This window comes from Schistocerca piceifrons, chromosome 5, assembly GCF_021461385.2.
Source record: "Schistocerca piceifrons isolate TAMUIC-IGC-003096 chromosome 5, iqSchPice1.1, whole genome shotgun sequence".
Classification (NCBI taxonomy): domain Eukaryota; kingdom Metazoa; phylum Arthropoda; class Insecta; order Orthoptera; family Acrididae; genus Schistocerca; species Schistocerca piceifrons.
The window spans coordinates 359,585,843-359,609,030 of NC_060142.1; the positions used below are offsets into that span (position 1 = coordinate 359,585,843).

General features: G+C 36.2%; 1 protein-coding gene across 1 annotated transcript in view; it reads left to right on the top strand.

The window, feature by feature from the left end:
- Positions 1-23,188, top strand: part of LOC124798989 (dynein axonemal heavy chain 10) — a 1,080,466-nt gene that overhangs the window by 298,972 nt on the left and 758,306 nt on the right. The window contains exon 15 of the mRNA XM_047262526.1: positions 20,271-20,396. Coding sequence (XP_047118482.1) covers positions 20,271-20,396 — 126 coding nt within the window. The remainder of the gene's footprint in view (positions 1-20,270; positions 20,397-23,188) is intronic.

A 23,188-nucleotide genomic window follows, 5' to 3' on the forward strand; every position in this document is an offset into this window, starting at 1 on the left:
AGTCTGAGGGTATTTCGCCTGTCTCATACATCTTGCTCACCAGATGGTAGAGTTTTGTCAGGACTGGCTCTCCCAAGGCCATAAGTGGTTCCAATGGAATGTTGTCTACTCCTGGGGCCTTGTTTCAACTCAGATCTTTCAGTGCTCTGTCAAACTCTTCACGCAGTATGGTATCTCCCATTTCATCTTCATCTACATCCTCTTCCATTTCCATAATATTGTCCTCAAGTACATTGCCCTTGTATAGACCCTCTCTATACTCCTTCCCCCCCCCCCCCCCCCCCCCCCTTTCTGCTTTCCCTTCTTTGGTTAGAAATGAGTTTCCATCTGAGCTCTTGATATTCATACAAGTGGTTCTCTTTTCTCTAAAGGTCTCTCTAATTTTCCTGTAGGCAGTATCTATCTTACCCCTCTTGAGATAAGCCTCTACATCCTTACTTTTGACCTCTAGCCATCCCTGTTTAGCCATTTTGCACTTCCTGTCGACCTCATTTTTGAGACGTTTGTATTCCTTTTTGCCTGCTTCATTAACTGCATTTTTATATTTTCTCCTTTCATCAATTAAATTCAATATTTTTTCTGTTACCCAAGGATTTCTACTAGCTCTCATCTTTTTACCTACTAGGTCCTCTGCTGCCTTCACTACTTCATCTCACATAGCTACCCATTCTTCTTCTACTGTATTTCTTTCCCCCATTCCTGTCAATTGTTCCCTTATGCTCTCCCTGAAACTCTGTACAACCTCTGGTTTAGTCAGTTTATCCAGGTCCCATCTCCTTAAATTCCCCCCTTTTTGCAGTTTCATCAGTTTTAATCTACAGTTCATAACCAATAGATTGTGATCAGTCCACATCTGCCCCTGGAAATGTCTTATAATTTAAAACCTGGTTCCTAAATCTGTCTTACCACTATGTAATCCATCTGAAACCTGTCAGTATCTCCAGGATTCTTCCATGTATACAACCTTCTTTAATGATTCTTGAACCAAGTGTTAGCTATGATTAAGTTGTGCACTGTGCAAAATTCTGTCAGGTGGCTTCCTCTTTCATTTCTTAGCCCCAATCCATATTCACCTACTACGTTTCCTTCTCTCCCTTTTCCTACTACTGAATTCCAGTCACCCATGACTATTAGGTTTTCGTCTCCCTTCACTACCTGAGTAATTTCTTTTATTTCATCACATATTTCTTCAATTTCTTCGTCATCTGCAGAGCTAGTTGGCATATAAACTTGTACTACTGTAGTAGGCATGGGCTTCGTATCTATCTTGGCCACAATAATGCGTTCACTATGCTGCTTGTAGTAGCTTACCCGCACTCCTATTTTTTGTTCATTATTAAACTGACTCCTGCATTACCCCTATTTTATTTTGTATTTATAACTCTGTATTCGCCTGACCAAAAGTCTTGTTCCTCGTGCCACCAAACTTCACTAATTCCCAACCTATCCATTTCCCTTCTCTGTATTCGCCTGACCAAAAGTCTTGTTCCTTGTGCCACCAAACTTCACTAATTCCCAACCTATCCATTTCCCTTTTTAAATTTTCTAACCTACCTGCCCGATTAAGGGATCTGACATTCCACTCACCGATCCATAGAATACCAGTTTTCTTTCTCCTGATAATGACATCCTCCTGAGTAGTCCCCGCCCGGAGATCCGAATGGGGGACTATTTTACCTCTGGAATATTTTACCCAAGAGGACGCCATCATCATTTAACCATACAGTAAAGCTGCATGCCCTCGGGAAAAATTATGGCCATAGTTTCCCCTTGCTTTCAGCCGTTCGCAGTACCAGCACAGCAAGGCCGTATTGGTTAGTGTTACAAGGCCAGATCAGTCAATCATCCAGACTGTTGCCCCTGAAACTACTGAGAATGCTGCTGCGCCTCTTCAGGAACCACACGTTTGTCTGGCCTCTCAACAGGTACCCCTCCGTTGTGGTTGCACCTATGGTTCGGCTATCTGTATCGCTGAGGCACGCAAGCCTCCCGACCAACGGCAAGGTCCCTGGTTCTTGGGGGGGGTTCACAGTTGTAATAATTAATTTCATCTTGTATCTGGTACCAAAAGTTTATGTCTTGAAATCCCATGTAATATTAATCATGACAGTGTCACTTTTGTGAACTGTGAAGTTACATTATTGCAAAGTGTGAAAATAAATATTTTATTGATGGGAAAAAAATGATGCTGCCCAAAGAACTGATTTTGCCAGAGTTCCAAAATTATTTAGTAAGCTTTTAATTACAGATGAAAAGAGAAAAGTATTTTATAGGATTATGAGATATGAAACAAAAAAAAAAAAAAATTCTTTAAAGAAAGCAAGAAATGATATGCACTTACTGAGTATGTCAAATATTAAGGAAGTCTAAAATTGAACAGTATCTCTGTATGAACTTTAGGTATTTCATGCTATAGTAAAAGGATACATGAATAATCAGTAACTTATGTAGTACAATGCTGTGCAAAGTGCCCCAAATATCTGGATGTTAATAATACAAGACATGTCCAGAAAATATATACTGTTTTGGAAAAAACTTACAAAATAATTTTTTCACACTGAAGTGTATTTTTACAAGAAAGAGCATTTCTTAAACTACTTTTCTATATAACTGCTAATATTGTTCAGACATTTGTCGTAGTGGCAAACAAGCTTTTCTATGCCCTTTATAGAGAGATGCCACCTTTGAAGACAGCCATTACTGAAAACCATTTTTTGCATTATCATTGCTGTCAAAGCGTCTTCCTCCAAAATCATGCTTCAAGTTCATGAGCAAGTGGTAGTCAAAAGGTACAAGATTGAGGCTGTATGGTGGGTTGTCTAACTGCTTCCAACCAAATTGTTGCACCAGCAGATTGGGGATGTGCATTGACAAGAAGCAGCATGATGCCTTGACTGAGGATTTCATGTGTTTTGTTATGAATTGCACACTGAAGTTTTCTCAGTGTTTCTCAGTGTGTGTAATAATTATATACACAGAATTAAAAAGTGTTGTAAAATGTGAGATTGGTAGAGGAAGGATTAAGTAAATTGTGGTTAATAATTGTTACTGTGTAATTTTCAAGTTGTTGTTGTTGTGGTCTTCAGTCCTGAGACTGGTTCGATGCAGGAAAGAGATGAAATTAAGTCATTAAAATATAAAAATTTAAATCAGAAAAAATAAGCCAGAAGATATGCAGCTCATTAAAGAAATGCTGCAGGAGACCATAAAAACTAATTACAAGGCTATAAAAGATTATAACAAAAACCTAATACAAAATAAAAAAGACCCAAAAGCTAAACACTGATAACAGTGTTATAATTACCAATAACAAAGCAATGATAAAAAAAGCAAGAAAGAGAGAGAGAAAGAATCTTGAATGGAAAGGACTAAATGAAAGTATAAATAAGACCACTAACAAGGTAAATGACTTAAAAATTTACATTTATAAAGATATCAGTAAAATTACTAAGGATCTAAGGCAAGAAGCATATGATAATATTGACAGAGCTAGAAATTAATTGTACAATAAGTTACTAAAGAAATCTAAAACAAACTTATTTAAAAAGGTTTTTGAAAAGTACCACTTAAGTGGTACATTCTGTAACATCAAACAAATACTTAAATGACTCAGAGTAGGTGTTTGGTAAAAAATGTAACACGAATAAATATTAAGATGAATAAATATTAAGAATGAGGATAAAACATTTAACATTCTATGTAACACTGTTTCACTACATTTATTTCTTCTTCGTTTCATTTTCTGAAGAAACATACTCCCAAAGCTACGAAATGTGTATTAGTAACCCCTATTCCGCTTCCTGAGCTCAACATCTCGCTCACTGTAGAGGGATGCTGATTCAGTTTTTAATGCTAGCAAATGGGAAGTTGTGATGCATAAAATGGTCCTATCATCAGCTGGTAGTGTGTGTAGCGTTTTGGAACAATGTTTTCATAATGTGTGCAGTGACTGGAAGTTGTGATGTTGTGATGTTCACCTGCTTTATTTCATTGTTGATCATCCTCAGTGTTGGTGTATTTCCTTGTGATACTGGCTGAAAAATGGGGGGGGGAAATGAAGTTCAACACTGACTACTTTAAATGATGTAGCCAACAGTTGCACAGATGCATTTCACAGTTCATAACCTCCCAATATTACACAGTTATATGGCCAGTGTACTATTGTTTAACTTTCTATAAGCCTCATTAATAGGTTGCAGGCAAACATCCAAGTACTGCTACAATAGTTTTCTGTTGAACATCTACGAGCAGTAACAACCTAACCACACAGTTCATGGTCTTTCAAATATATTTAACATACACTGTCATTGCTTTAACACATGGTCTATTGCTGTAACAGAGTTAAATTGATGCATTGTTGTTGTTCTGACCAACACAGGTTTCTTGTCTGAAACTCGGCTGTGGACTTACTGTCTCTCGGCCAAAAACTTGGCATTTATGTATCAGCCCAATAATAGGCACTGAAACTACACATTGTTTGACATTTAATTTATGGAAATTACAATTAAAATTTAACTCATTAAATTAATAACAGTTTCTTCTACCACAAGTGTTAGGATGGATTATTTGTTTAAATTATAAAATTAACAGATATAGTTACTTAAGCAATACTTTTGATGAAACTGTTAATTACTTTGGATTTAATTAAGTGCTGGCTCTACTAAAATGTTTTTGAATAGAGCCAAATAGATCCTTTAAGAATACTCTTAGTTGTTCCTCCAAATGTTTATAATTAGTACAGAAGTAAGTCAACAACAGAATTTAAGTTATGAAACAATTACTGATTTCATCCTATAACAAAAGTATTAACTAGGAATAGTTGAAACAAATTAGAAAATCAATTACATACGTAAAACTAAGCACAAAATTCTTTCAAACTGAGGGTCAACCTTTTTCTTTTTTGAAAATGCAGATTGCACTCATTTATGTTAATGATAATTAGTGAAAAATGAGAAAAATGAAATTTAAGGGGGCAGATGGCAAAGCAAGAGGGGAAGTAAAAACATCCCAGCTTGCTTCACTACAAAGTGAGAAATGAATGAACAATGTAGCATTAGCCTTTTTCATTATTTAATACCTAACTTGTAAGTATTATTGTACACTAGGGGTAAACCAAATGAGATGGCATTGTTTGAAACAGGGTGGTCTTGTATTCCGGAGTGAGGAGGCTCTGATCTTCATCCAGCCACTCTGATTTAGGTTTTTGATGGTTTCCCCAAATTCTTTCAGACAAATGTCAGAGTGATTCCCACTACAAGACCACAGCCAGCTACCACCTGTCCCATACTTGTCACATTAGACCTGTAAATGTCCATGTATGTGAATTACTTTATTTATTTTGTTCTTAAATTGTAATACCATAACATTTCCAGTATCTTTGTGAAAGAGACTTACAGATGAATAAAACTGCTACTACTACTGCCAGTACTGAGTAATAGAAACAATGATTAAAGTGAGACTTGCACAAACAAAAAGATTAATGTTTTATAGACACAGAAAATAAGATCAAGCTAGAAAAAAATGAGATTTACTAAAAGAAACATAGCTACAGACTTATAGTAAAATTCTACTAGATTTAAAATAAAATGTAATAAATGAGCTATTACAATCTGGCAGACATATGTAAAAGTGTATAATCATGTCAAAAAGGCAAAGGGATAGCTGCATGAAATAAAGAGAACACTGTCAAAACTGTGACAATATCTGACTTAGGAACGTTAAAAAACCACATGATGATTTATGATGGAAAAAGTTTGAGTGAATACAGTATGTGGGAACATAATGTCAAATAAGTCAGCAAATTAAACTGGAAATAAAAATTATCCAAAGCAACTAGGAAGTTCTACTACCAACTCAGCTAGGAAACCATGGGAGGATTTTTAAAATCAAACAATGAAAAATGGGGAATGGATGTTTACTGGAGAACAGCAATAATTTAGTCGGTGAATTTCCTGGATTCAAACCTGGTGGCAATATCTGTACAGTAATATTCCTGAAAACCTTTGAGGGTGCAGGACATAGAATCATGTACATAGAATCTGTTTTGTTTTAGGCCACATGGAAGGAAAAGCTATAGAATGGGGTGAACAGCATGTTGAACAGTTTCACACTTGGGAAGAATTTTGTCAGCAGTTTAAGGAAAATTGCTGATCAAAAGGAGAACAACAAAATTTAACTCTAGGACTATTAAATCCAGGATCTTGTAACAAATTTTGGGATATTATAGAGTATATTTCAAATGGTACTCAATGAGGGTGAAATTTCTAGATGAACATATTAACAAAGGTCATCCAATTATAATCCTAATTAACAGGATGTCTACCAAAGTAAGGGAGAAAATCTACATCTACATTTATACTCTACAAACCACCTTGAGGTGCATGGGAGAGGGTACGTCCCATTGTACCAGTTATTAGGGTTTTTTCATTTCATTCACGTATGGAGCTTGGGAATAATAATTATTTGAATGCCCCTGTACATGCAATAATTATTCTAATTTTATTCTCTATGTGAGTGATATGTAGAGGAGGATAGTAAATTCCTAGAGTCACCATTTAGAGCCAGTTCTTGAAACTTTGTTAATAGACTAACTTGGGATAGTTTATGTCTGTCTTTAAGAATCTTCCAGATCAGTTCCTTCATTATCTCTGTGAAGCTCTCCCACAGATTAAACAAAACTATGACCATCCGTGCCACTCTTCTCTGTTTGTTTGTTGTGGTCTTCAGTCCAGAGACTGGTTTGATGCAGCTCTCCATGCTACTCTATCCTGCGCAAGCTCCTTAATCTTCAAGTACCTACTGCAACCTACATTGTTCTGAATCTGCTTAGTGTATTCATCTCTTAGTCCCCCTCTATGATTTTTACCCTCCACACTGCCCTCCAAAATGTGATGCCTCAGAAAATGATCTACCAACTGATCCTTCTTTTAGCCAAGCTGTGCCACAAATTCTTCTTCTCCCCAATTCTATTCAGTACCTCCTCATTAGTTACATAATCGACCCATCTAATCTTCAACATTCTTCTGTAGCACCACATTTGAAAGCTTCTGTACTCTTCTTACTAAACTATTTATCATCTATGTTTCACTTCCATACATAGCTACATTCCATACGCTTTCGGAAAAGACTTCCTGACACTTAAATCTATACTCGATTTTAACAAATTTGTCTTCATCAGAAACACTTTCCTTGACATTTCTAGTCTATGTTTTATGTCTTCCTGTCAGGACAATGTCCATTCCGTTCAAGTGCTCTTCCTGGTCCTTTGCTGTCTCTGACAGAATTACAATATCATCGGCAAACCTCAAAGTTTTTATTTCTTCTCCATGGATTTTAATTCCTACTCTGAATTTTTCTTTTGTTTCCTTTTCTGCTTGCTCAGTATACAGATTGAATAACATCAGGGAAAGGGTACAATCCTGCCTCACTCCCTTCCTAACCACTGCTTCCCTTTTATACCCCTCGACTCTTATAACTGCCGTCTGGTTTCTGTACAAATTGTAAGTAGACTTTCATTCCCTGTATTTGACCCCTGCTACCTTCAGAATTTGAAAGAAAGTATTCCAGTAAACATTGTCAAAAGCTTTCTCTAAGTCTACAAATGCTAGGAATGTAGGTTTGCCTTTCCTTAACCTGTTTTCTAAAATAAGTCATAGGGTCAGTACTGCCTCATGTATTCCTACATTTCTAGGTAATCCAAATTGATCCTCCCAGTGGTCAGCTTCTACCAGTTTTTCCATTCGTCTGTAAGGAATTCAGCCATAACTTATTAAATTGATAGTTCAGTAATTTTCACACGTGTCAACACCTATTTTCTTTGGGATTGGAATTATTTATTCTTCTTGAAGTCTGAGGGTATTTCACCTGTCTCATACATCTTGCTCAGCCGATGGTAGGGTTTTCTCAGGACTGGCTCTCCCAAGGCTATCAGTAGTTCTAATGGAATGTTGTCTACTCCTACGGCCTTGTTTCAGTGCTTTGTCAGACTCTTCATGCAGTGTCATATCTCCCATTTCATCTTCATCTGCATCTTGTTCCATTTCCATAATATTGCTCTCAAGTAGATCACCCTTGTATAGACCCTCTATATACTGCTTCCACTTTTCTGCTTTCCTCTTTGCTTGGAACTGGTTTCCCAGCTGATCTCTTGATATTCATACAAATTGTACTCTTTTCTCCAACCGTCTCTTTAATTTTCATTTATGCAATATCTGTCTTACCCCTAGTGAGATAAGCCTCTACATCCTTACATTTGTCCTCCAGCCACCCCTGCTTAGCCATTTTCCATTTCCTGTTGATCTCATTTTTGAGACATTTGTATTCCTTTTTGCCTGCTTCATTTACTGCAGTTTTATATTTTCTCCTTTCATCAGTTAAATTCAATATTTCTTCTGTTACCTAAGGATTTCTACTAGCCCTCGTCTTTTTACCTACTTGAACCTCTGCTGCCTTCACTACTTCATCCCTCAGAGCTACCCATTCTTCTTCTACTGTATTTCTTTCCCCCATTCGTGTCAATTGTTCCCTTATGCTCTCCCTGAAACTCGGTACAACCTCTGGTGTAGTGAGTTTATCCAGGCCCCATCTCCTTAAATTCCCACCTTTTTGCAGTTTCTTCAGTTTTAATCTACAGTTCATAACCAATAGATTGTGGTCAGAGTCCACATCTGGCCCTGGAAATGTCTTACAATTTAAAACCTGGTTCCTAAATCTCTGTCTTACCATTATATAATCTATCTGATACCTTCTAATATCTCCAGGATTCTTCCATGTATACAACCTTCTTTTATGATTCTTGAACCAAGTGTTAGCTATGATTAAGTTATGCTCTGTGCAAAATTCTACCAGGTGGCTTCCTTTTTCATTCCTTGCCCTCATTCCGTAATCACCTATTATGTTTCCTTCTCTTCCTTTTCGTACTATCGAATTCCAGTCTGCCATGACTATTAAATTTTTGTCTCTCTGCAGTATCTGAATAATTTCTTTTATCTCATCGTACATTCCCTTCTCTGTATACATTCAATATCCTATTTGGTACGGGCCCCACACTATCGAGCAATATTCTATGATTGGTCACATAAGTGATTTGTAAACGATCTCCTTTGTAGACTAACTGAACTGCCCAGTACTAATAAACTGAAGTGTACCACCTACTTTACCCATGACTGAGTTTATGTGATCATTTCATTTCATATCCCTACAGAGTTTCACCCAGGTATTTATATGAGTTTACCGATTCCAGCAGTGACTCATTGATGTTATAGTCATAGGATACTATGCTTTTTCATTTTATGAAGTACCCAATTTTACAATTTTGAACATTTAACGCAAGTTGTCAATCTTTCCACCATTTTGAAATCTTACGTAGGTAGAGAATGAAAGAAAGGCATCTATAACTATTAGTTATCCTTATGGAGGTAAGAGAAGATGAGTGGGAAAGAGGACACTGAAATGATAATTGGATATTAGCACGTTAAATGTTCAAATTATGATTACAAAAAGAGGTAGAATCAAGGTAGTCAGATATGCAGCATACAAAATAATAAGAGAAGAACAGAAAGGGTCATCCCATGAGTTATAGGGCATCTGTAAAACAAACTAAACTAACTAGTTAGTTAGTTAGTTAATTACATATTCCATAGATTATTTGAACAATTATTTTATCAAAATGATATAGAAGGAGAGAGTTTATGGGATATGTATACATGATTAGTGCTGAAATTAATGAACACATTATGTTTTAGTCCTACTCATGCAACTACACATAAAAACAAGGTTTTTCCTCTTATTTTTTAATTTTTTCAGCTTACATTTTTTAAATAGAAATTTTACCATGTAATTGCATGGATTTATCCAGGAGAAATGATTTTAGGTCAAATTTAAAACTTGCTTTACTACCTGTCAGACATGTAATGTTATTTGGCAAATGATCAAAATGTTTGTTGCTACATACTGAACTTCTTTATGAGCCACTGACAGCTTTAGTAAAGGATAATAAAGGTCATTTTTCCTGTAGTCTTGCATGTCTGGACACACTGTTCTTCTAAATTTGTGGTGGATTGTTGTTGTTGTTGTGGTCTTCAGTCCTGAGACTGGTTTGATTCAGCCCTCCATGCTACTCTATCCTGTCAAGCTTCTTCATCTCCCAGTATGTCCTGCAGCCTACATCCTTCTGAATCTGCTTAGTGTATTCATTTCTTGGTCTCCCTCTACGATTTTTACCTTCCACGCTGCCCTCCAATACTAAATTGGTGATCCCTTGATGCCTCAGAACATGTCCTACCAACCGATCCCTTCTTCTAGTCAAGTTGTGCCTCCTAATTAGTTATGTGATCTACCCATGTATGATGAATACCATTAGCAAATGTATTTATTGTGATATGCAGTAAAAATGCCTAACACTTTCAAGTAATACAAATATGATGACCACAGATGAACACTACATGTTATTCTTCCTGCTTGCTTTTATACAATCAAAACTTTCATTCTAAGTGATGAGTTACCCCAAAATATTATTCCAAAAGATATTACTAGTTGGACAATAGCAAAATATGTCACAAGGTGATTTCTTTGTTTCCAAGACAAGTGATTATAAAAAGAGAAAAAATAGCTGAACTTAATTGTTTGAGAAGCTCAGTAACATGCTTCTTCCATTTCAATTGGTACACCCAAAAATTTGAAGCATTCTACCCTACAGGCTTCTGTTCATGTGCTACATCAGTAGCTTGTATGACTGTTTGTTGCACAGAACTGAAAGTAATGTGTTTTTTTCAGAGCCACATAATAACTCTTTGAAAAATATCATCAACAATTTATTCTGCTGTTTTCTCTCTACTGGTTTTTATTGTAACACTAGTATCATCTGCAAAACCAATTGTGTTTCTTGGATCTTAACTGGAAGATCATTCACATACAGGGACTGCACAAGGTTGCGTGGTTGTATTTTATCACAAATGGCAACTGTCTGATGTCTTCAATATGTTGCCTATGTCAATCCTGGTCACAACATAGTTCTGTATAGTTGTGAGTGCAATTATGTCAGTGCTCAGATTATTTGCATATAGAAAAATTTTTGGCACTTTTATGAGGGTACTTCGATAGCATAGGTAGCTGAAGTGTTTGATGTTTCTAGAGATTGCATATCAGTGATTTATACCACATAAGGGAAAACGGAAAAACATCATTCACTTAGTGACAACAATGACAAAAGTGTTTGTTGAGTGATTGTGACAGATAGTCATTGAAGATGATTGTGGCAAAAAGTAAGAGGATAAAAGCTGCAAGAGTCACTGCAAAACTGAATGTAGCACTTGCAAACCCTTTCAGCATGAAACAACACAAAGGGTGAACTGCAATTCCAGAACCACTCATCAGTTATGCAAATACCCAAAATAGGAAAATATAGTGCTGAAGCAATAAAACCCGGGCTATGGAGCAAGAATGTCATTTGGTTTTGTGGATCTTGTTTCATATTGTGTCCAACTTCTGGCCAACTTTACGTCACAGGAGTGAAACATGGCACAGGTTCGGTTATGATTTGAGTAGCCATGTCATGGTATTCCATAGACCCCATTCTTACTCTGCAAGGATACATTAATGCCAAGGGTTATGTGACCACTTTATCTGATAAGGCCCATCCTATGGTACAGTTCTTGTTCCCCAATCGTGACGCTGTATTCCAAGTTGACAGAGCCCCCTTTTCACACAGCTTGCATCATCTAGGACTTGCTTTGTGAACACAAAGATGAAATATCACATATTCCCTTGCCATCACTGTCACCAGATACCAATACCACTGAGCCTTTGTTGTCTACGTGAGAGAGAAGGGCACATTATCGCCATCCACCTCCATAATTGTTTCGTGAACTTGCTACTATTTTTCAGGAAAAATGGTATAAGATTCCCTTGGAAACCATAGAAAATTTGTATTTATCCATTACAAGATAACTGAAAGCTGTTTGAATGACAACTGATTTACTACTCTGCATTAGGCATGGTAATGTTTTATGTTTTTGGTGTTTCTATATTTTTGTCCAGCCCAGTATCTAAAGAATAACAGTGGACCTAAAATTGAAATCCTGTGTGATACCCTTCATGCTTTCTCCCCAGTCACTGATGTTTTCCACCATTCTCCCCCTTTTTTTTTTTTTTTTTAATTTATTCAGCACAACTTTTTGCATTCTGTTTGTTAAGTTTGATTCAAACCAGTTGTGTGTAAAGCCATCAATTCCATAAAACTTGAGGTTTCCGAGATTGTAACATGGTCCACATAGCAAAATGCTTTGGAAAGATCATAAAAAATACCAACTGGTGATATTTTATTATTTAAGGCTCAAAATATTTGATAAGTGAATGTCCCAATCCAACCTGATGCTGAATAAAGGGGAAACAAAACTGACAGTGGCAATATTTGATGAGTGAGTGTATGAATAGCATTCTCAGTCATATAACCTTTCTAGAATCAAAACTGTGACAAGCTAAGTAAATTGTTCCTATTTAAATGTGAGACTGCTCTTGAGTAAATTACTTTTTTGAATATTCTGGCAAAAAGTGCAGTTAGGAAATTGGACAACAATTATTTAAGTTTTCTCCTCGCCTTTCTTATGAAGGGGTTTAACAATTGTATGTCTTAATGTCAGGAAAAGTTCCCTGTGCCAGTGATGCATTACATATATTGCTAAGGACTTAAGTTGAAACAACTTCTCAGAATCCTTTATTAAATTACATCAACACCTTAAAAGCTCTTGTTTTTTATAATTTTATCAATTTCAGTGAAGGATGTTGGTTGCTACTTTCACTTGGCTCAAGTTTTGTAGAATGACATTTTTAATGTATTGTCTTGCTTCTTCAAGCTAACCATTTAATTCTGTTTTTGCTATTATATTTAGAAAGCGACTGTTAAAAGTTCTCACAGCTGTGAGACACATTATGTTAGGTAGAATCAATACAGCTACAAAAGTGTATATTAAGAGACTGTCTGTGAATTTCAAAATTGCGTGACTGGAAGTAAATGAATATACAGCTCATTGTCTACATTTTAACAAATGAGGAAAGGTTCATATTGTGGACCAGTATATAAACAGAAACAAGCAAAAAGAAAGAAATCACAACACATTTATCGATCTGAATTTCAGACCAAGAAATGCAGCAACAAAGCAGTCATTAATGGATAGGTGGGTGAGAAAGGACTGTAGTAAAATGGAAAGTGGAAACATCTCAACAGAAGATAGGCAGAATCCCACATCTAGTGAACCAATAAGTGACAAGTCAAACACCAAGAATACCATCCCTTGACAAAATGGGGATTTTTTTCCACTAGAGACATTAGTGCAAAAAGTAAAGTAAATCATGAAGCAAGAAGTTATATATTCCCTGTACCTAATTTTAAAGTGCTCCATCAGTATGTTCAATCACTGTCCAATAAACATAATGAAATGGGAATAATGTTAAATGCTCTGAATGATGTTTCTGCTCTATGCTTTACTGAATACAGTCTTAAACAAGGTATGATAGAGCTAGTACATCCCTCCCAGTTCCAAGTTACAAGCATGTTCTGTAGGAAAATATTGAATCATAGGGGGTTAACATGGAAAATATGTAATTAAATAGTGTAATAGAATAATCTGTCCAGCAAAAAACTTTCTATAATTGAATTACAGAGGTAAAATACAATTGTTATGTGCATGTGCAGGTCACTAGATGGAGACAAAAAAGTGTTTTCTAATCTCATGGAGGAACTTTTGCAAGAAATTCTCTCCCAAGGAAAATATAATTATATATTTTTATTTCAATATTGATTTCTCAAAATCCAAGAAAGCCCAAAGATGATATTATAAATTTACTACAGGCATTCAACATAAGTGCAACTGTAGCTGAACCAACTCTTGGAATAAGATGCACTGTAAGGAATTTCAATACAAAAACGTGGAATATTTTTGTTTTCACATGTTGTTGTTGTTGTGGTCTTCAGTCCTGAGACTGGTTTGATGCAGCTCTCCATGCTACTCTATCCTGTGCAAGCTTCTTCATTTCCCAGTACCTACTGCAACCTACATCCTTCTGAATCTGCTTAGTGTATTGATCTCTTGGTCTCCCTCTACGATTTTTACCCTCCACGCTGCCCTCCAATGCTAAATTTGTGATCCCTTGATGCCTCAAAACATGTCCTACCAACCGATCCCTTCTAGTAAAGTTGTGCCACAAACTTCTCTTCTCCCCAATCCTATTCAATACCTCCTCATTAGTTACGTGATCTACCCACCTTATCTTCAGCATTCTTCTGTAGCACCACATTTCGAAAGCTTCTATTCTCTTCCTGTCCAAACTGGTTATCGTCCATGTTTCACTTCCATACATGGCTACACTCCATACAAATACTTTCAGAAATGACTTCCTGACACTTAAATCTATACTCGATGTTAACAAATTTCTCTTCTTCAGAAACGATTTCCTTGCCATTGCCAGTCTACATTTTATATCCTCTCTACTTCGACCATCATCAGTTATTTTACTCCCTAAATAGCAAAACTCCTTTACTACTTTAAGTGTCTCATTTCCTAATCTAATCCCCTCAGCATCACCCGATTTAATTTGACTCCATTCCATTATCCTTGTTTTGCTTTTGTTGATGTTCATCTTATATCCTCCTTTCAAGACACTGTCCATTCCGTTCAACTGCTCTTCCAAGTCCTTTGCTGTCTCTGACAGAATTACAATTTTCATCCTTTATGTTTTCACATAAAGGATGAAAATTCTAATGCTGTATACAACTCTATTGATACCAAAGAAAAATATGATAAGTTTATGGCCAAATTTAAGGACTTTTTTTTTTAAGTACACACATCAGAAAAAGTTTTGCATCACCCCATTTCCCAGAACTACTGAAGATAGACATTGACCGTAGGTATTTTCTCACAGAGACAGTCCCTTTGATTGTTCAGAGATGTCACTAAACCCGCCCACAGATGTGAACAACCGTGCGTGAGCAGCACCTGTTACATGGAGGGGGTTTGACAGCTGATCACTTCCAGGCATTCCACCAGGAAGGAGGTACACGGCTTGAGTTGTTTGTATTTCAACCAAGCCTAGACAGTCAATACCGTGGTTTGATCACGTCCGCATTGTTACTTTGTGACAGGAAGGGCTGTCAACAAGGGAAGTGTCCAGGCGTCTCAGAATGAACCAAGGTGATATTGTTTGGACATGGAGGAGATACAGACAGACAGGAACTGTTGATGACACTCAGGCTGCCCAAAGGATACTACTGCAGTGGATGACCGCTGCTTGTGGATTATGGCTCGGAGGAACCCTGACAGCAATGCCACCATGTTGAATAATGCTTTTCGTGCAGCCTCAGGATGTCGTGCTATGACTCAAACTCTGCACAATAGGCTGCATGATGAGCAACTTCACTCCTGACGTCCATGGTGAGGTCCATCTTTGCAGCCATGACACCATGCAGTGCGGTAGAGATGGGCCCAACAACATGCTGAATGGACCATTCAAGATTGACATCATGTTCTCTTCACTGATGAGTGTCACATATCCCTTAACCAGACAATTGTCAGAGACGTTTTTGGAGGCAATTCAGTCAGGCTGAATGCCGTAGACACACGAGTGCAACAAGGTAGAGGTTCCCTACTGTTTTGGGGAGGTATTATGTGAGGCCAACATACACCGCTGGTGGTCATGGAAGGCGGCATAACAGCTGTACGATACGTGAATACCATACTCCAACTGATAGTGCAACCATATCTGCAGCATATTGGAGAGGCATTCGTCTTCATGGATGACAATTTATGCCCCCATCGTGCAAATCTTATGAACGACTTCCTTGAGGATAACATCGCTCGACTAGAGTGGCCAGCATGTTCTCCAGGCATGAACCTTATTGAAAATGCCTGGGATAGATTGGAAAAGGCTGTTGATGGATGACGTTACCCACCAACGACTCTGAGGGATCTACATCGAATTGCTGTTCAGGAGTGGAACAGTCTGGACCAACAGTGCCTTGATGAACTTGTGGATAGTATGCCACGATGAATACAAGCATGCATCATTGCAAGAGGACATGCTACTGGGTGAGGCACTGGTGTGTACAGCAAACTGGACCACCACCTCTGAAGGTCTAGCTGTATGGTGATACAACGTTTAATGTTGTGTTTCCATGAGCAATAAAAACAGCGGAAATGATGTTTATGTTGATCGCCAATCTAATTTTCTGTACAGGATCCAGAACTTTTGGAACTAAACTCTTCTTGATGTGTGTAGCCTTTGCCAATAAAACAACAGTTAACTGCATTCTAAAAACAAAGAAGTGGATCACAAGCTGGACAAGGATATCAACTGAAAATAAGAGGAGATTGTATGAGTGCTCCAAGCAAAATACTAGTCCTATTTCAAAGTAAAAATGTAGAGAATGGGAAAATAATGTGTAGTTCCAAGAATAAAATGAAAGCAACTGGGCAAATAGTAAGGTTAGTTAATCACAGAAATGTAGAGGTAATTATGAATAACAATAACCTGATTGATCTCAGAAAATTGGCCAGTTATTTCTAACACATAGAAGAGCAGTTGATAAATTTGCATCACGGAAGCAGCCAGAGAGAGAGAGAGAGAGAGAGAGAGAGAGAGAGAGAGAGAGAGAGACATTACAGTGAGATCAAAAAATTCATGCAAATACATTATTCTTGTATCCAGCAATGCCTGAGGAATTGTCAAAAATTGATAGATGTTTGCCTACTGAATATGCAGTTGGTGCTGATGACACATTAGATGCTATCATCAAAGGCAATGCAACATTTATTAAGGAACCACTAGCAGACATAGTAAATTCATCACTTAAGAATGGTTTTAGATTAGATTGGAATCAGTTTTCTTTCCACAGGCCGAAAAATAAGACAATTCCCATGGCTTGGAACATGAAAGTAAGTATTACATAAAAAACATAGAACATGTGAATATAATGCTCGCCTCCCTGACCATTTGTCAATTTGTCATTTGTCATTTTCCAAATAGTCTAAAACTGCAAAAGTTAAGATATCTGCATAAGAAGGGTGTAAAATGTGAAATTGATTATTGTATGCCAGTTTCAGTTTTGTCAGGCTTCAGTAAAATTATGGAAAAAATGTTCCTCAGAAGATTAACAGCCTTCTTAAATAAAGAAACACTTACAAATGCTGCACAACATGGGTTCAGAGCTGGAAAGTCAAAAGAGTCAGCAAGTTTGGCCTTTTAAATGAAATACTAAAAGCTTTGAATCATAAGCAACTTGTATCCAGAATATTTATTTATCTTAGTAAAGCCTTTGTTGTTACTGATCATGACATACTTTTGCATAAGTAATTATGGAATTAGAGGTCAGTCTGAATGGTGAATCCAGTCATACCTGAATAATCATCAACAGATTAGAGAACTAAAATACAAAGATAATGCAACACAAAAAAGTTATGGAGTCTGACAAGGGTCAGTTCTGGGACTGTGCAATTTCTGCTGTACATAAATGACTTAGCTGATAAAATGTATGAGAGAACCACAGTACTCTTTGTAGATGACACTCATATTCTAATTAAATGCCACAGTGAGGAAAATCTGAAGGAAATTGCAGTAGCAGTTGTACATAGCTTAACACACTGGTTCAAGACATCATAAATTCTGAAAAACTAAGGCTAAAACAACGATATCAGAAATTGAGTCCACCTTGATGCAAAACACCTTGTTCTAAGATAAAATTATTATTAAAACTAAGGCTGTTAACTTTTACACTATGAAAAACCTCTGCCCTCCAAAACCTGTTTTCACAATTCAAGGAAAAATGTCAGCCTTGCAAAATTTGTAGGCATACTTATTCAGGAGTGATGCAGCTTAACCATCTAAATAGAAAAAACTGAATACACTCAAATATGCTGTTCGGATTCTCACTCATAGTACAGGCTGTTCATCAGTGGTGACAATGAACCAGGGCAGTACACAGTCACTACTGATGTCTGGAATAATTCCACAGTTTGGGAAAAACTGATTTAAATACAGAAAAAGCTTATCAGGATGATAAATGAAAATTAATGCAGAGATTCGTATACAACCATGTTTGAAAGTCTGAAAATAGATAACATCTTATAAACATCTTCAGATATGACTATAATATTCACAGAAGTGAAACTAGTCAGAACCTGAACGTACACATAAACATGGTAAGTACAAACTTATACAAAGAGGAGGGTATCATATTGAAGTTATGTTGTATAATCATATGCCTTCTTACTTGAAATCCACTCACCATTAAATAAATTTAAAGTAGGAACAGTTCTTACTTGACCACTGCTCCTACTCTGTCTCTGAATTTCTTGAACATCATACAAGTAAACTTTATTTACCAAATGTTGTTAATTACATATTATGTCATGTCACACAGCAATTAACTTTGAGTTTATCATGTAGTTTCACTTAATAATATCAATTTAAATTATTATGCACTTTGGTTGTGATGACCGTGTAGTCACAACTACTGTAATTGTAAATTATGTTTACCCTTGTCTCCTATACTATGTGTACAAACAATGTACTAAAATGATTCTTGGACCAAAAATAAAAATTTCAGTCATGAATTTGTTATTTTGTTATATTACCTTGTATACTGACTGGCTGTCCTGTCTCCTGTTTGACAACATACCATTTAGTTTCAATCTTATTATCTATGTATTGGCCCCAAATTGAGAGAAATTAGTGAACCCTGTGTTGCTTTTTTGGCAGAATATTGTTATTTTTATTCTGTGTTATGGCCAACTGCAATTGAAACATCTGTAGGTATTTATAACTCTCATAGAAAAAGGGAATGCTCATCTTGTTTGACTTAATTGTACGCATAAAATATTCTTCTCTTATGTAAATTTACTCCAATCTCCTTAAAATGCCTCTAAAATTTAGGAAACGCTGTTTCATGGAACATTCCATACACAGATGCAAGATTTTGAAAAAGGGCCTTTTTCAAGCCAAGTTATTTCCCCATAACAACAAGAGGTCCATTTTCGGAAAACTGACATTAATTGTTTTTTTATCCTGTTATTGATTACTGTTGAATTTGGACAACTTTCAAACCAATATGAGGATGCATGGAATAAAGTAAATTATTATAATACACAAAAAAATAACTAAAATGGAGAGTTTTAGAGATTACTGAATGTTTTACTTGTACTGAAAATTTTTCTTCTCTGTCAAGAGGTCGCTTTTCACTTTCTGCCTCACATATCAAGAATAATTAATTATGCTCATTGCATTGTTTGTTTTCCACACAGAGTAATTCAGTATCTCTTTATATATGTGATACCTGCAGAACCACATTTCTTGCTTTTGCTCTCTAAATTGTCCAAAAGTAATCATTAGTCCTCTAGTATTTAAATTCCAGTCACTGTTACATAGAACTTCATGCCTGCATTTTACATCTTTGTAATAGAAAGTTCACTGCAAATTTTTCCTTCTTAATTCAACCATAACAATGGCGATTAAGTTTGGGGGCTGTGGATTAAATTACTTTAAGATATACAGCAACTGGCCAATTTTTATATAATTTTCTTTATGCGCAAACTGTATTTCATATGCAGCAGTGACCTTATATCCTGCATCATGTAACTGATTTGTGTTCATAATACTCATATGCTAGTGAATCTAAAATGATATATACTAAGTGTATATACCTGATAAAATGAATTAGAAGGTCCAGAATAAAAAGTGCTGCAGGGTTCAAAATTCGATCAACATAAACATCATAATGTTGAAGCTATATGTGTTATCATAACTGAGAATGCGCTGTAACCTAAACTTGGCATAAATAAACTTTTCTATAATTTGGATAGTTGCTGTGTTAATTCAAATAACTTTACAATCTTCCATTTTTTGTAAACATTCCTATTTGCAGTTTCCTCTTCCCATTATTAATGAACTGTTCAAAATCTCTGAAAACTGCTATCCTGTTTTCTGTTTTATGTCCTGTATGACAACTGATTTGTATCACTTCTTCTTTCAGTAGTTTGTACAGTTAACTAGATAATTTTGATGTTTTCTGTCCATCTGTTATTAATTAATCAATATTTGATTTTAAATGTTTCTGTAATTTGTTATTATTATTGTTGTTTTGAGTGTGTGTGGGGGGGGGGGGGGGGGGGGAGGGGGAGGGGGGGGGGGAGAGATAGAGATAGATAGAATTAAGTACATAGAACTAATTTTGCATGAGAGAAACTTTTATAATATGTAATTACATATGCCTTTTTGTCATGTAGGGAGCTTTGACTATGGCTATGAATATATGGGGCTAAATGGCAGACTTGTCATTACACCTCTTACAGACCGTATCTATCTCACATTTACACAAGCCCTCTCCATGCAGCTGGGTGGAGCACCAGCAGGTAAGACAAAAATAAATTAAGGTTTCTCATTTTAGCGGAAGGATATTTTTCTCTAAAGGAATCTTTTACTTACACAGAAACATGACATTTAGTAGTATAATCTTCCACCATTAACTTAGTATGTTGTTTACTCTACATTACTTTGTCATTTGATACTCCCAGTAATTTGTTGACAAAAAATAAGAAAAGTGTGTAGCTGATGTTTTAACCTTCAAACAACAATTTATTATTTCAAGATTACCAATAATTAAAGTACTCTCATATGCACTTTTATATAGGGCTATATACAAAGGGCACACAACAATATTTTAATTTCAGTCTCTTTTACCATGTGATGACAAGAACTTTGCATTTTTATTGACAGTTTTGCACGCACCAGTTTTCATGACGTTCACTGTGCATGCAACTAATGTTTATAGATTACAGTAACACTATTTTTGGAGTATCACATCAGAAAGTTGCAGTTAATATGTTGAAACCAGTAATGTTATTGTTTATAGTGATTAATGGTGATCCTGACATAATAAATTATTTTCTGAAATAACCTGTATTTTTATAGATATGAAATGTTCACCAAAACACACCAGATTCAATGAGTGAATGTGTCTCATGTATGCAGTGATTCATGACCATACTTGTTTATTATAGTGCCTTTATGAACTGATTCTGTAGTATTCCTTTAGCAATTACAGAAATTTGCACCAGACTATCATCATGCTGCCCAAAGCAGGAATAATTTGCTATTACACACATTGGAATGAATGACTCGTGTTATCTGGGCTACACGTTCATTACTGGAAAATTCTGAGTGAAAGATAATGTGGAGAACACAAGCCTTAGTAATGGAATTTCTGAAGGCTCACAGTCTGCTGCATTGTACCCATAACTAATCATGGATCCTGGTTCAGAGTCAAGAAGGAAGCTTGAACAAGAGGCATTGTTGGTTCTGTGAGAAGCTAGGCTGTAAATTCCTAGACATGCTCCATGGGGTTCAGAATTATAGTGTATGCTGTATGGCTCAGTGGTGTATTGTACATCAGAGCCTGATACCTAAGTAGCTGATTTTGTATGGGGTGTACACAATGCATTTCTTTTTTTTTTCCATCCAGCAAAGATAGTGATAATCTTACAAGACCCCGAATCATTAGTGAAAGGCACTGTTCCAGCAATTAAAATCATAGTGATCAGCTACTGGATCAGATGTAACAAAGTCCCAGAGTTTTAAGCACTTCTGTAGAGCAGTAAAGCTCACAGACGAATTGGCTAAAACCCAAATTGACAACAGAGAGATTTTGGAGTAAATCTAAGTGTTTTACATTCAGTTCAGCCTGCAGCATAGTGTATGTCATTATAAGACATAATGAAAGTGAGAGCTCCAAAACTAGCTGCAATAAGGTAATATAATATTATATTAAAATATATTACCTTTTTGTGGCTAGTTCAAATCTAAGTGCGACCCTTAATGGAACAGTGTGTGGTTTAATAGCCTCCAAACGATTAAATGACCAGGTAATATTTTATTACATCATCATTGAAAAATGATGGAAGTCATTCATAACTGTCAAGAATCTAGAGACAGTCATCTAGTATGACTTGAATTGTATTGACACCAGAAGTTAGATTGTTGGAAAAGTAAATATTAGATTGATATTCAGCAGAATTCTAATTCATCCGTAGAAGAGGTTGCTTGAAAACATTTTAGCTTACTAATTCTTTGGCATTATTTCATAGTCTCAGACCCCAAATTCAGTTAATACAGAAAAGTCAAAAAAGAGGTATAATTTGTCACAGATTTCCTGAGACTAAGGGAAAGTGCCACACAAATTACCTATAATTTGTGATGCAAGATACAAAGGAAAAATACATCATGTGGATATTCACTCTTAAATGCTGAGAGCCAATGTTACAAGACACATCAGCATGCAAGGGTCATTTCATAAGTCATGGCAACTGTGGTATATGTAGTATTAATATGACAACATGAGAAACCCATGATGTGCTTTGAACCAGGTAAGACAATAAGTATCTGAATGCCAACATAATGTAGGAGCCAGTACAGGAGAGCACTGCAAAGGATGAAATGAATCACTTACATTGGAACTCTGAGTAAATTTATTTTTCTTTAGTACAAATGGAACAAAAATGGATCAGAATCAATTAGTCCTTCAAAATAGCCCTGCAGTGGATCCATGAAGCATTGTCAATGATGGGGAAGGCTTTGAATGCCATTGGTATTGCCATTGCCATTAATGTTTGCAATGTCTTGCCAAAATGCAGTGACAATGTCTGCCCTGTTTGCAAAGTGCCTCCCACAGAATAATTTCTTCAGTTGTGGATTGAGGTCGAAGTCACATAGAATTGGTTCTGGCGAATAGTGTAGGTGCCGACGGACCCATCTTTTAGAACAGCCAAACTCACACTGTGTTTCAGGAAGTTATACAGAGCCATCCTTGCATGCAGTTGCAATCTGTTGGTTGATTTTGGTACTGTTTACCATGGGCTTTTAAATGTATTTACAGTGATTAAATTGACGCCTTATGTTTGTATGATATACCATAGGTGCCATTACTTATGGAGAAACCCTTGTACACAATACTTCTTTCCACATAAATCTTCTCTAATAACTATGATGGTGAAGTTGCTGAATTTCTTGTTCATGTAGCATTATTTACTTGTTCAGTGTGTTATATTCGTGATAAACATTATGGTGTGGAACATATCTTTAATCTACAATTGAAAACACTTCTGCTGTCTGTCAGACTTTTATTTCCATGGGTCAATTGTCAAAGAGT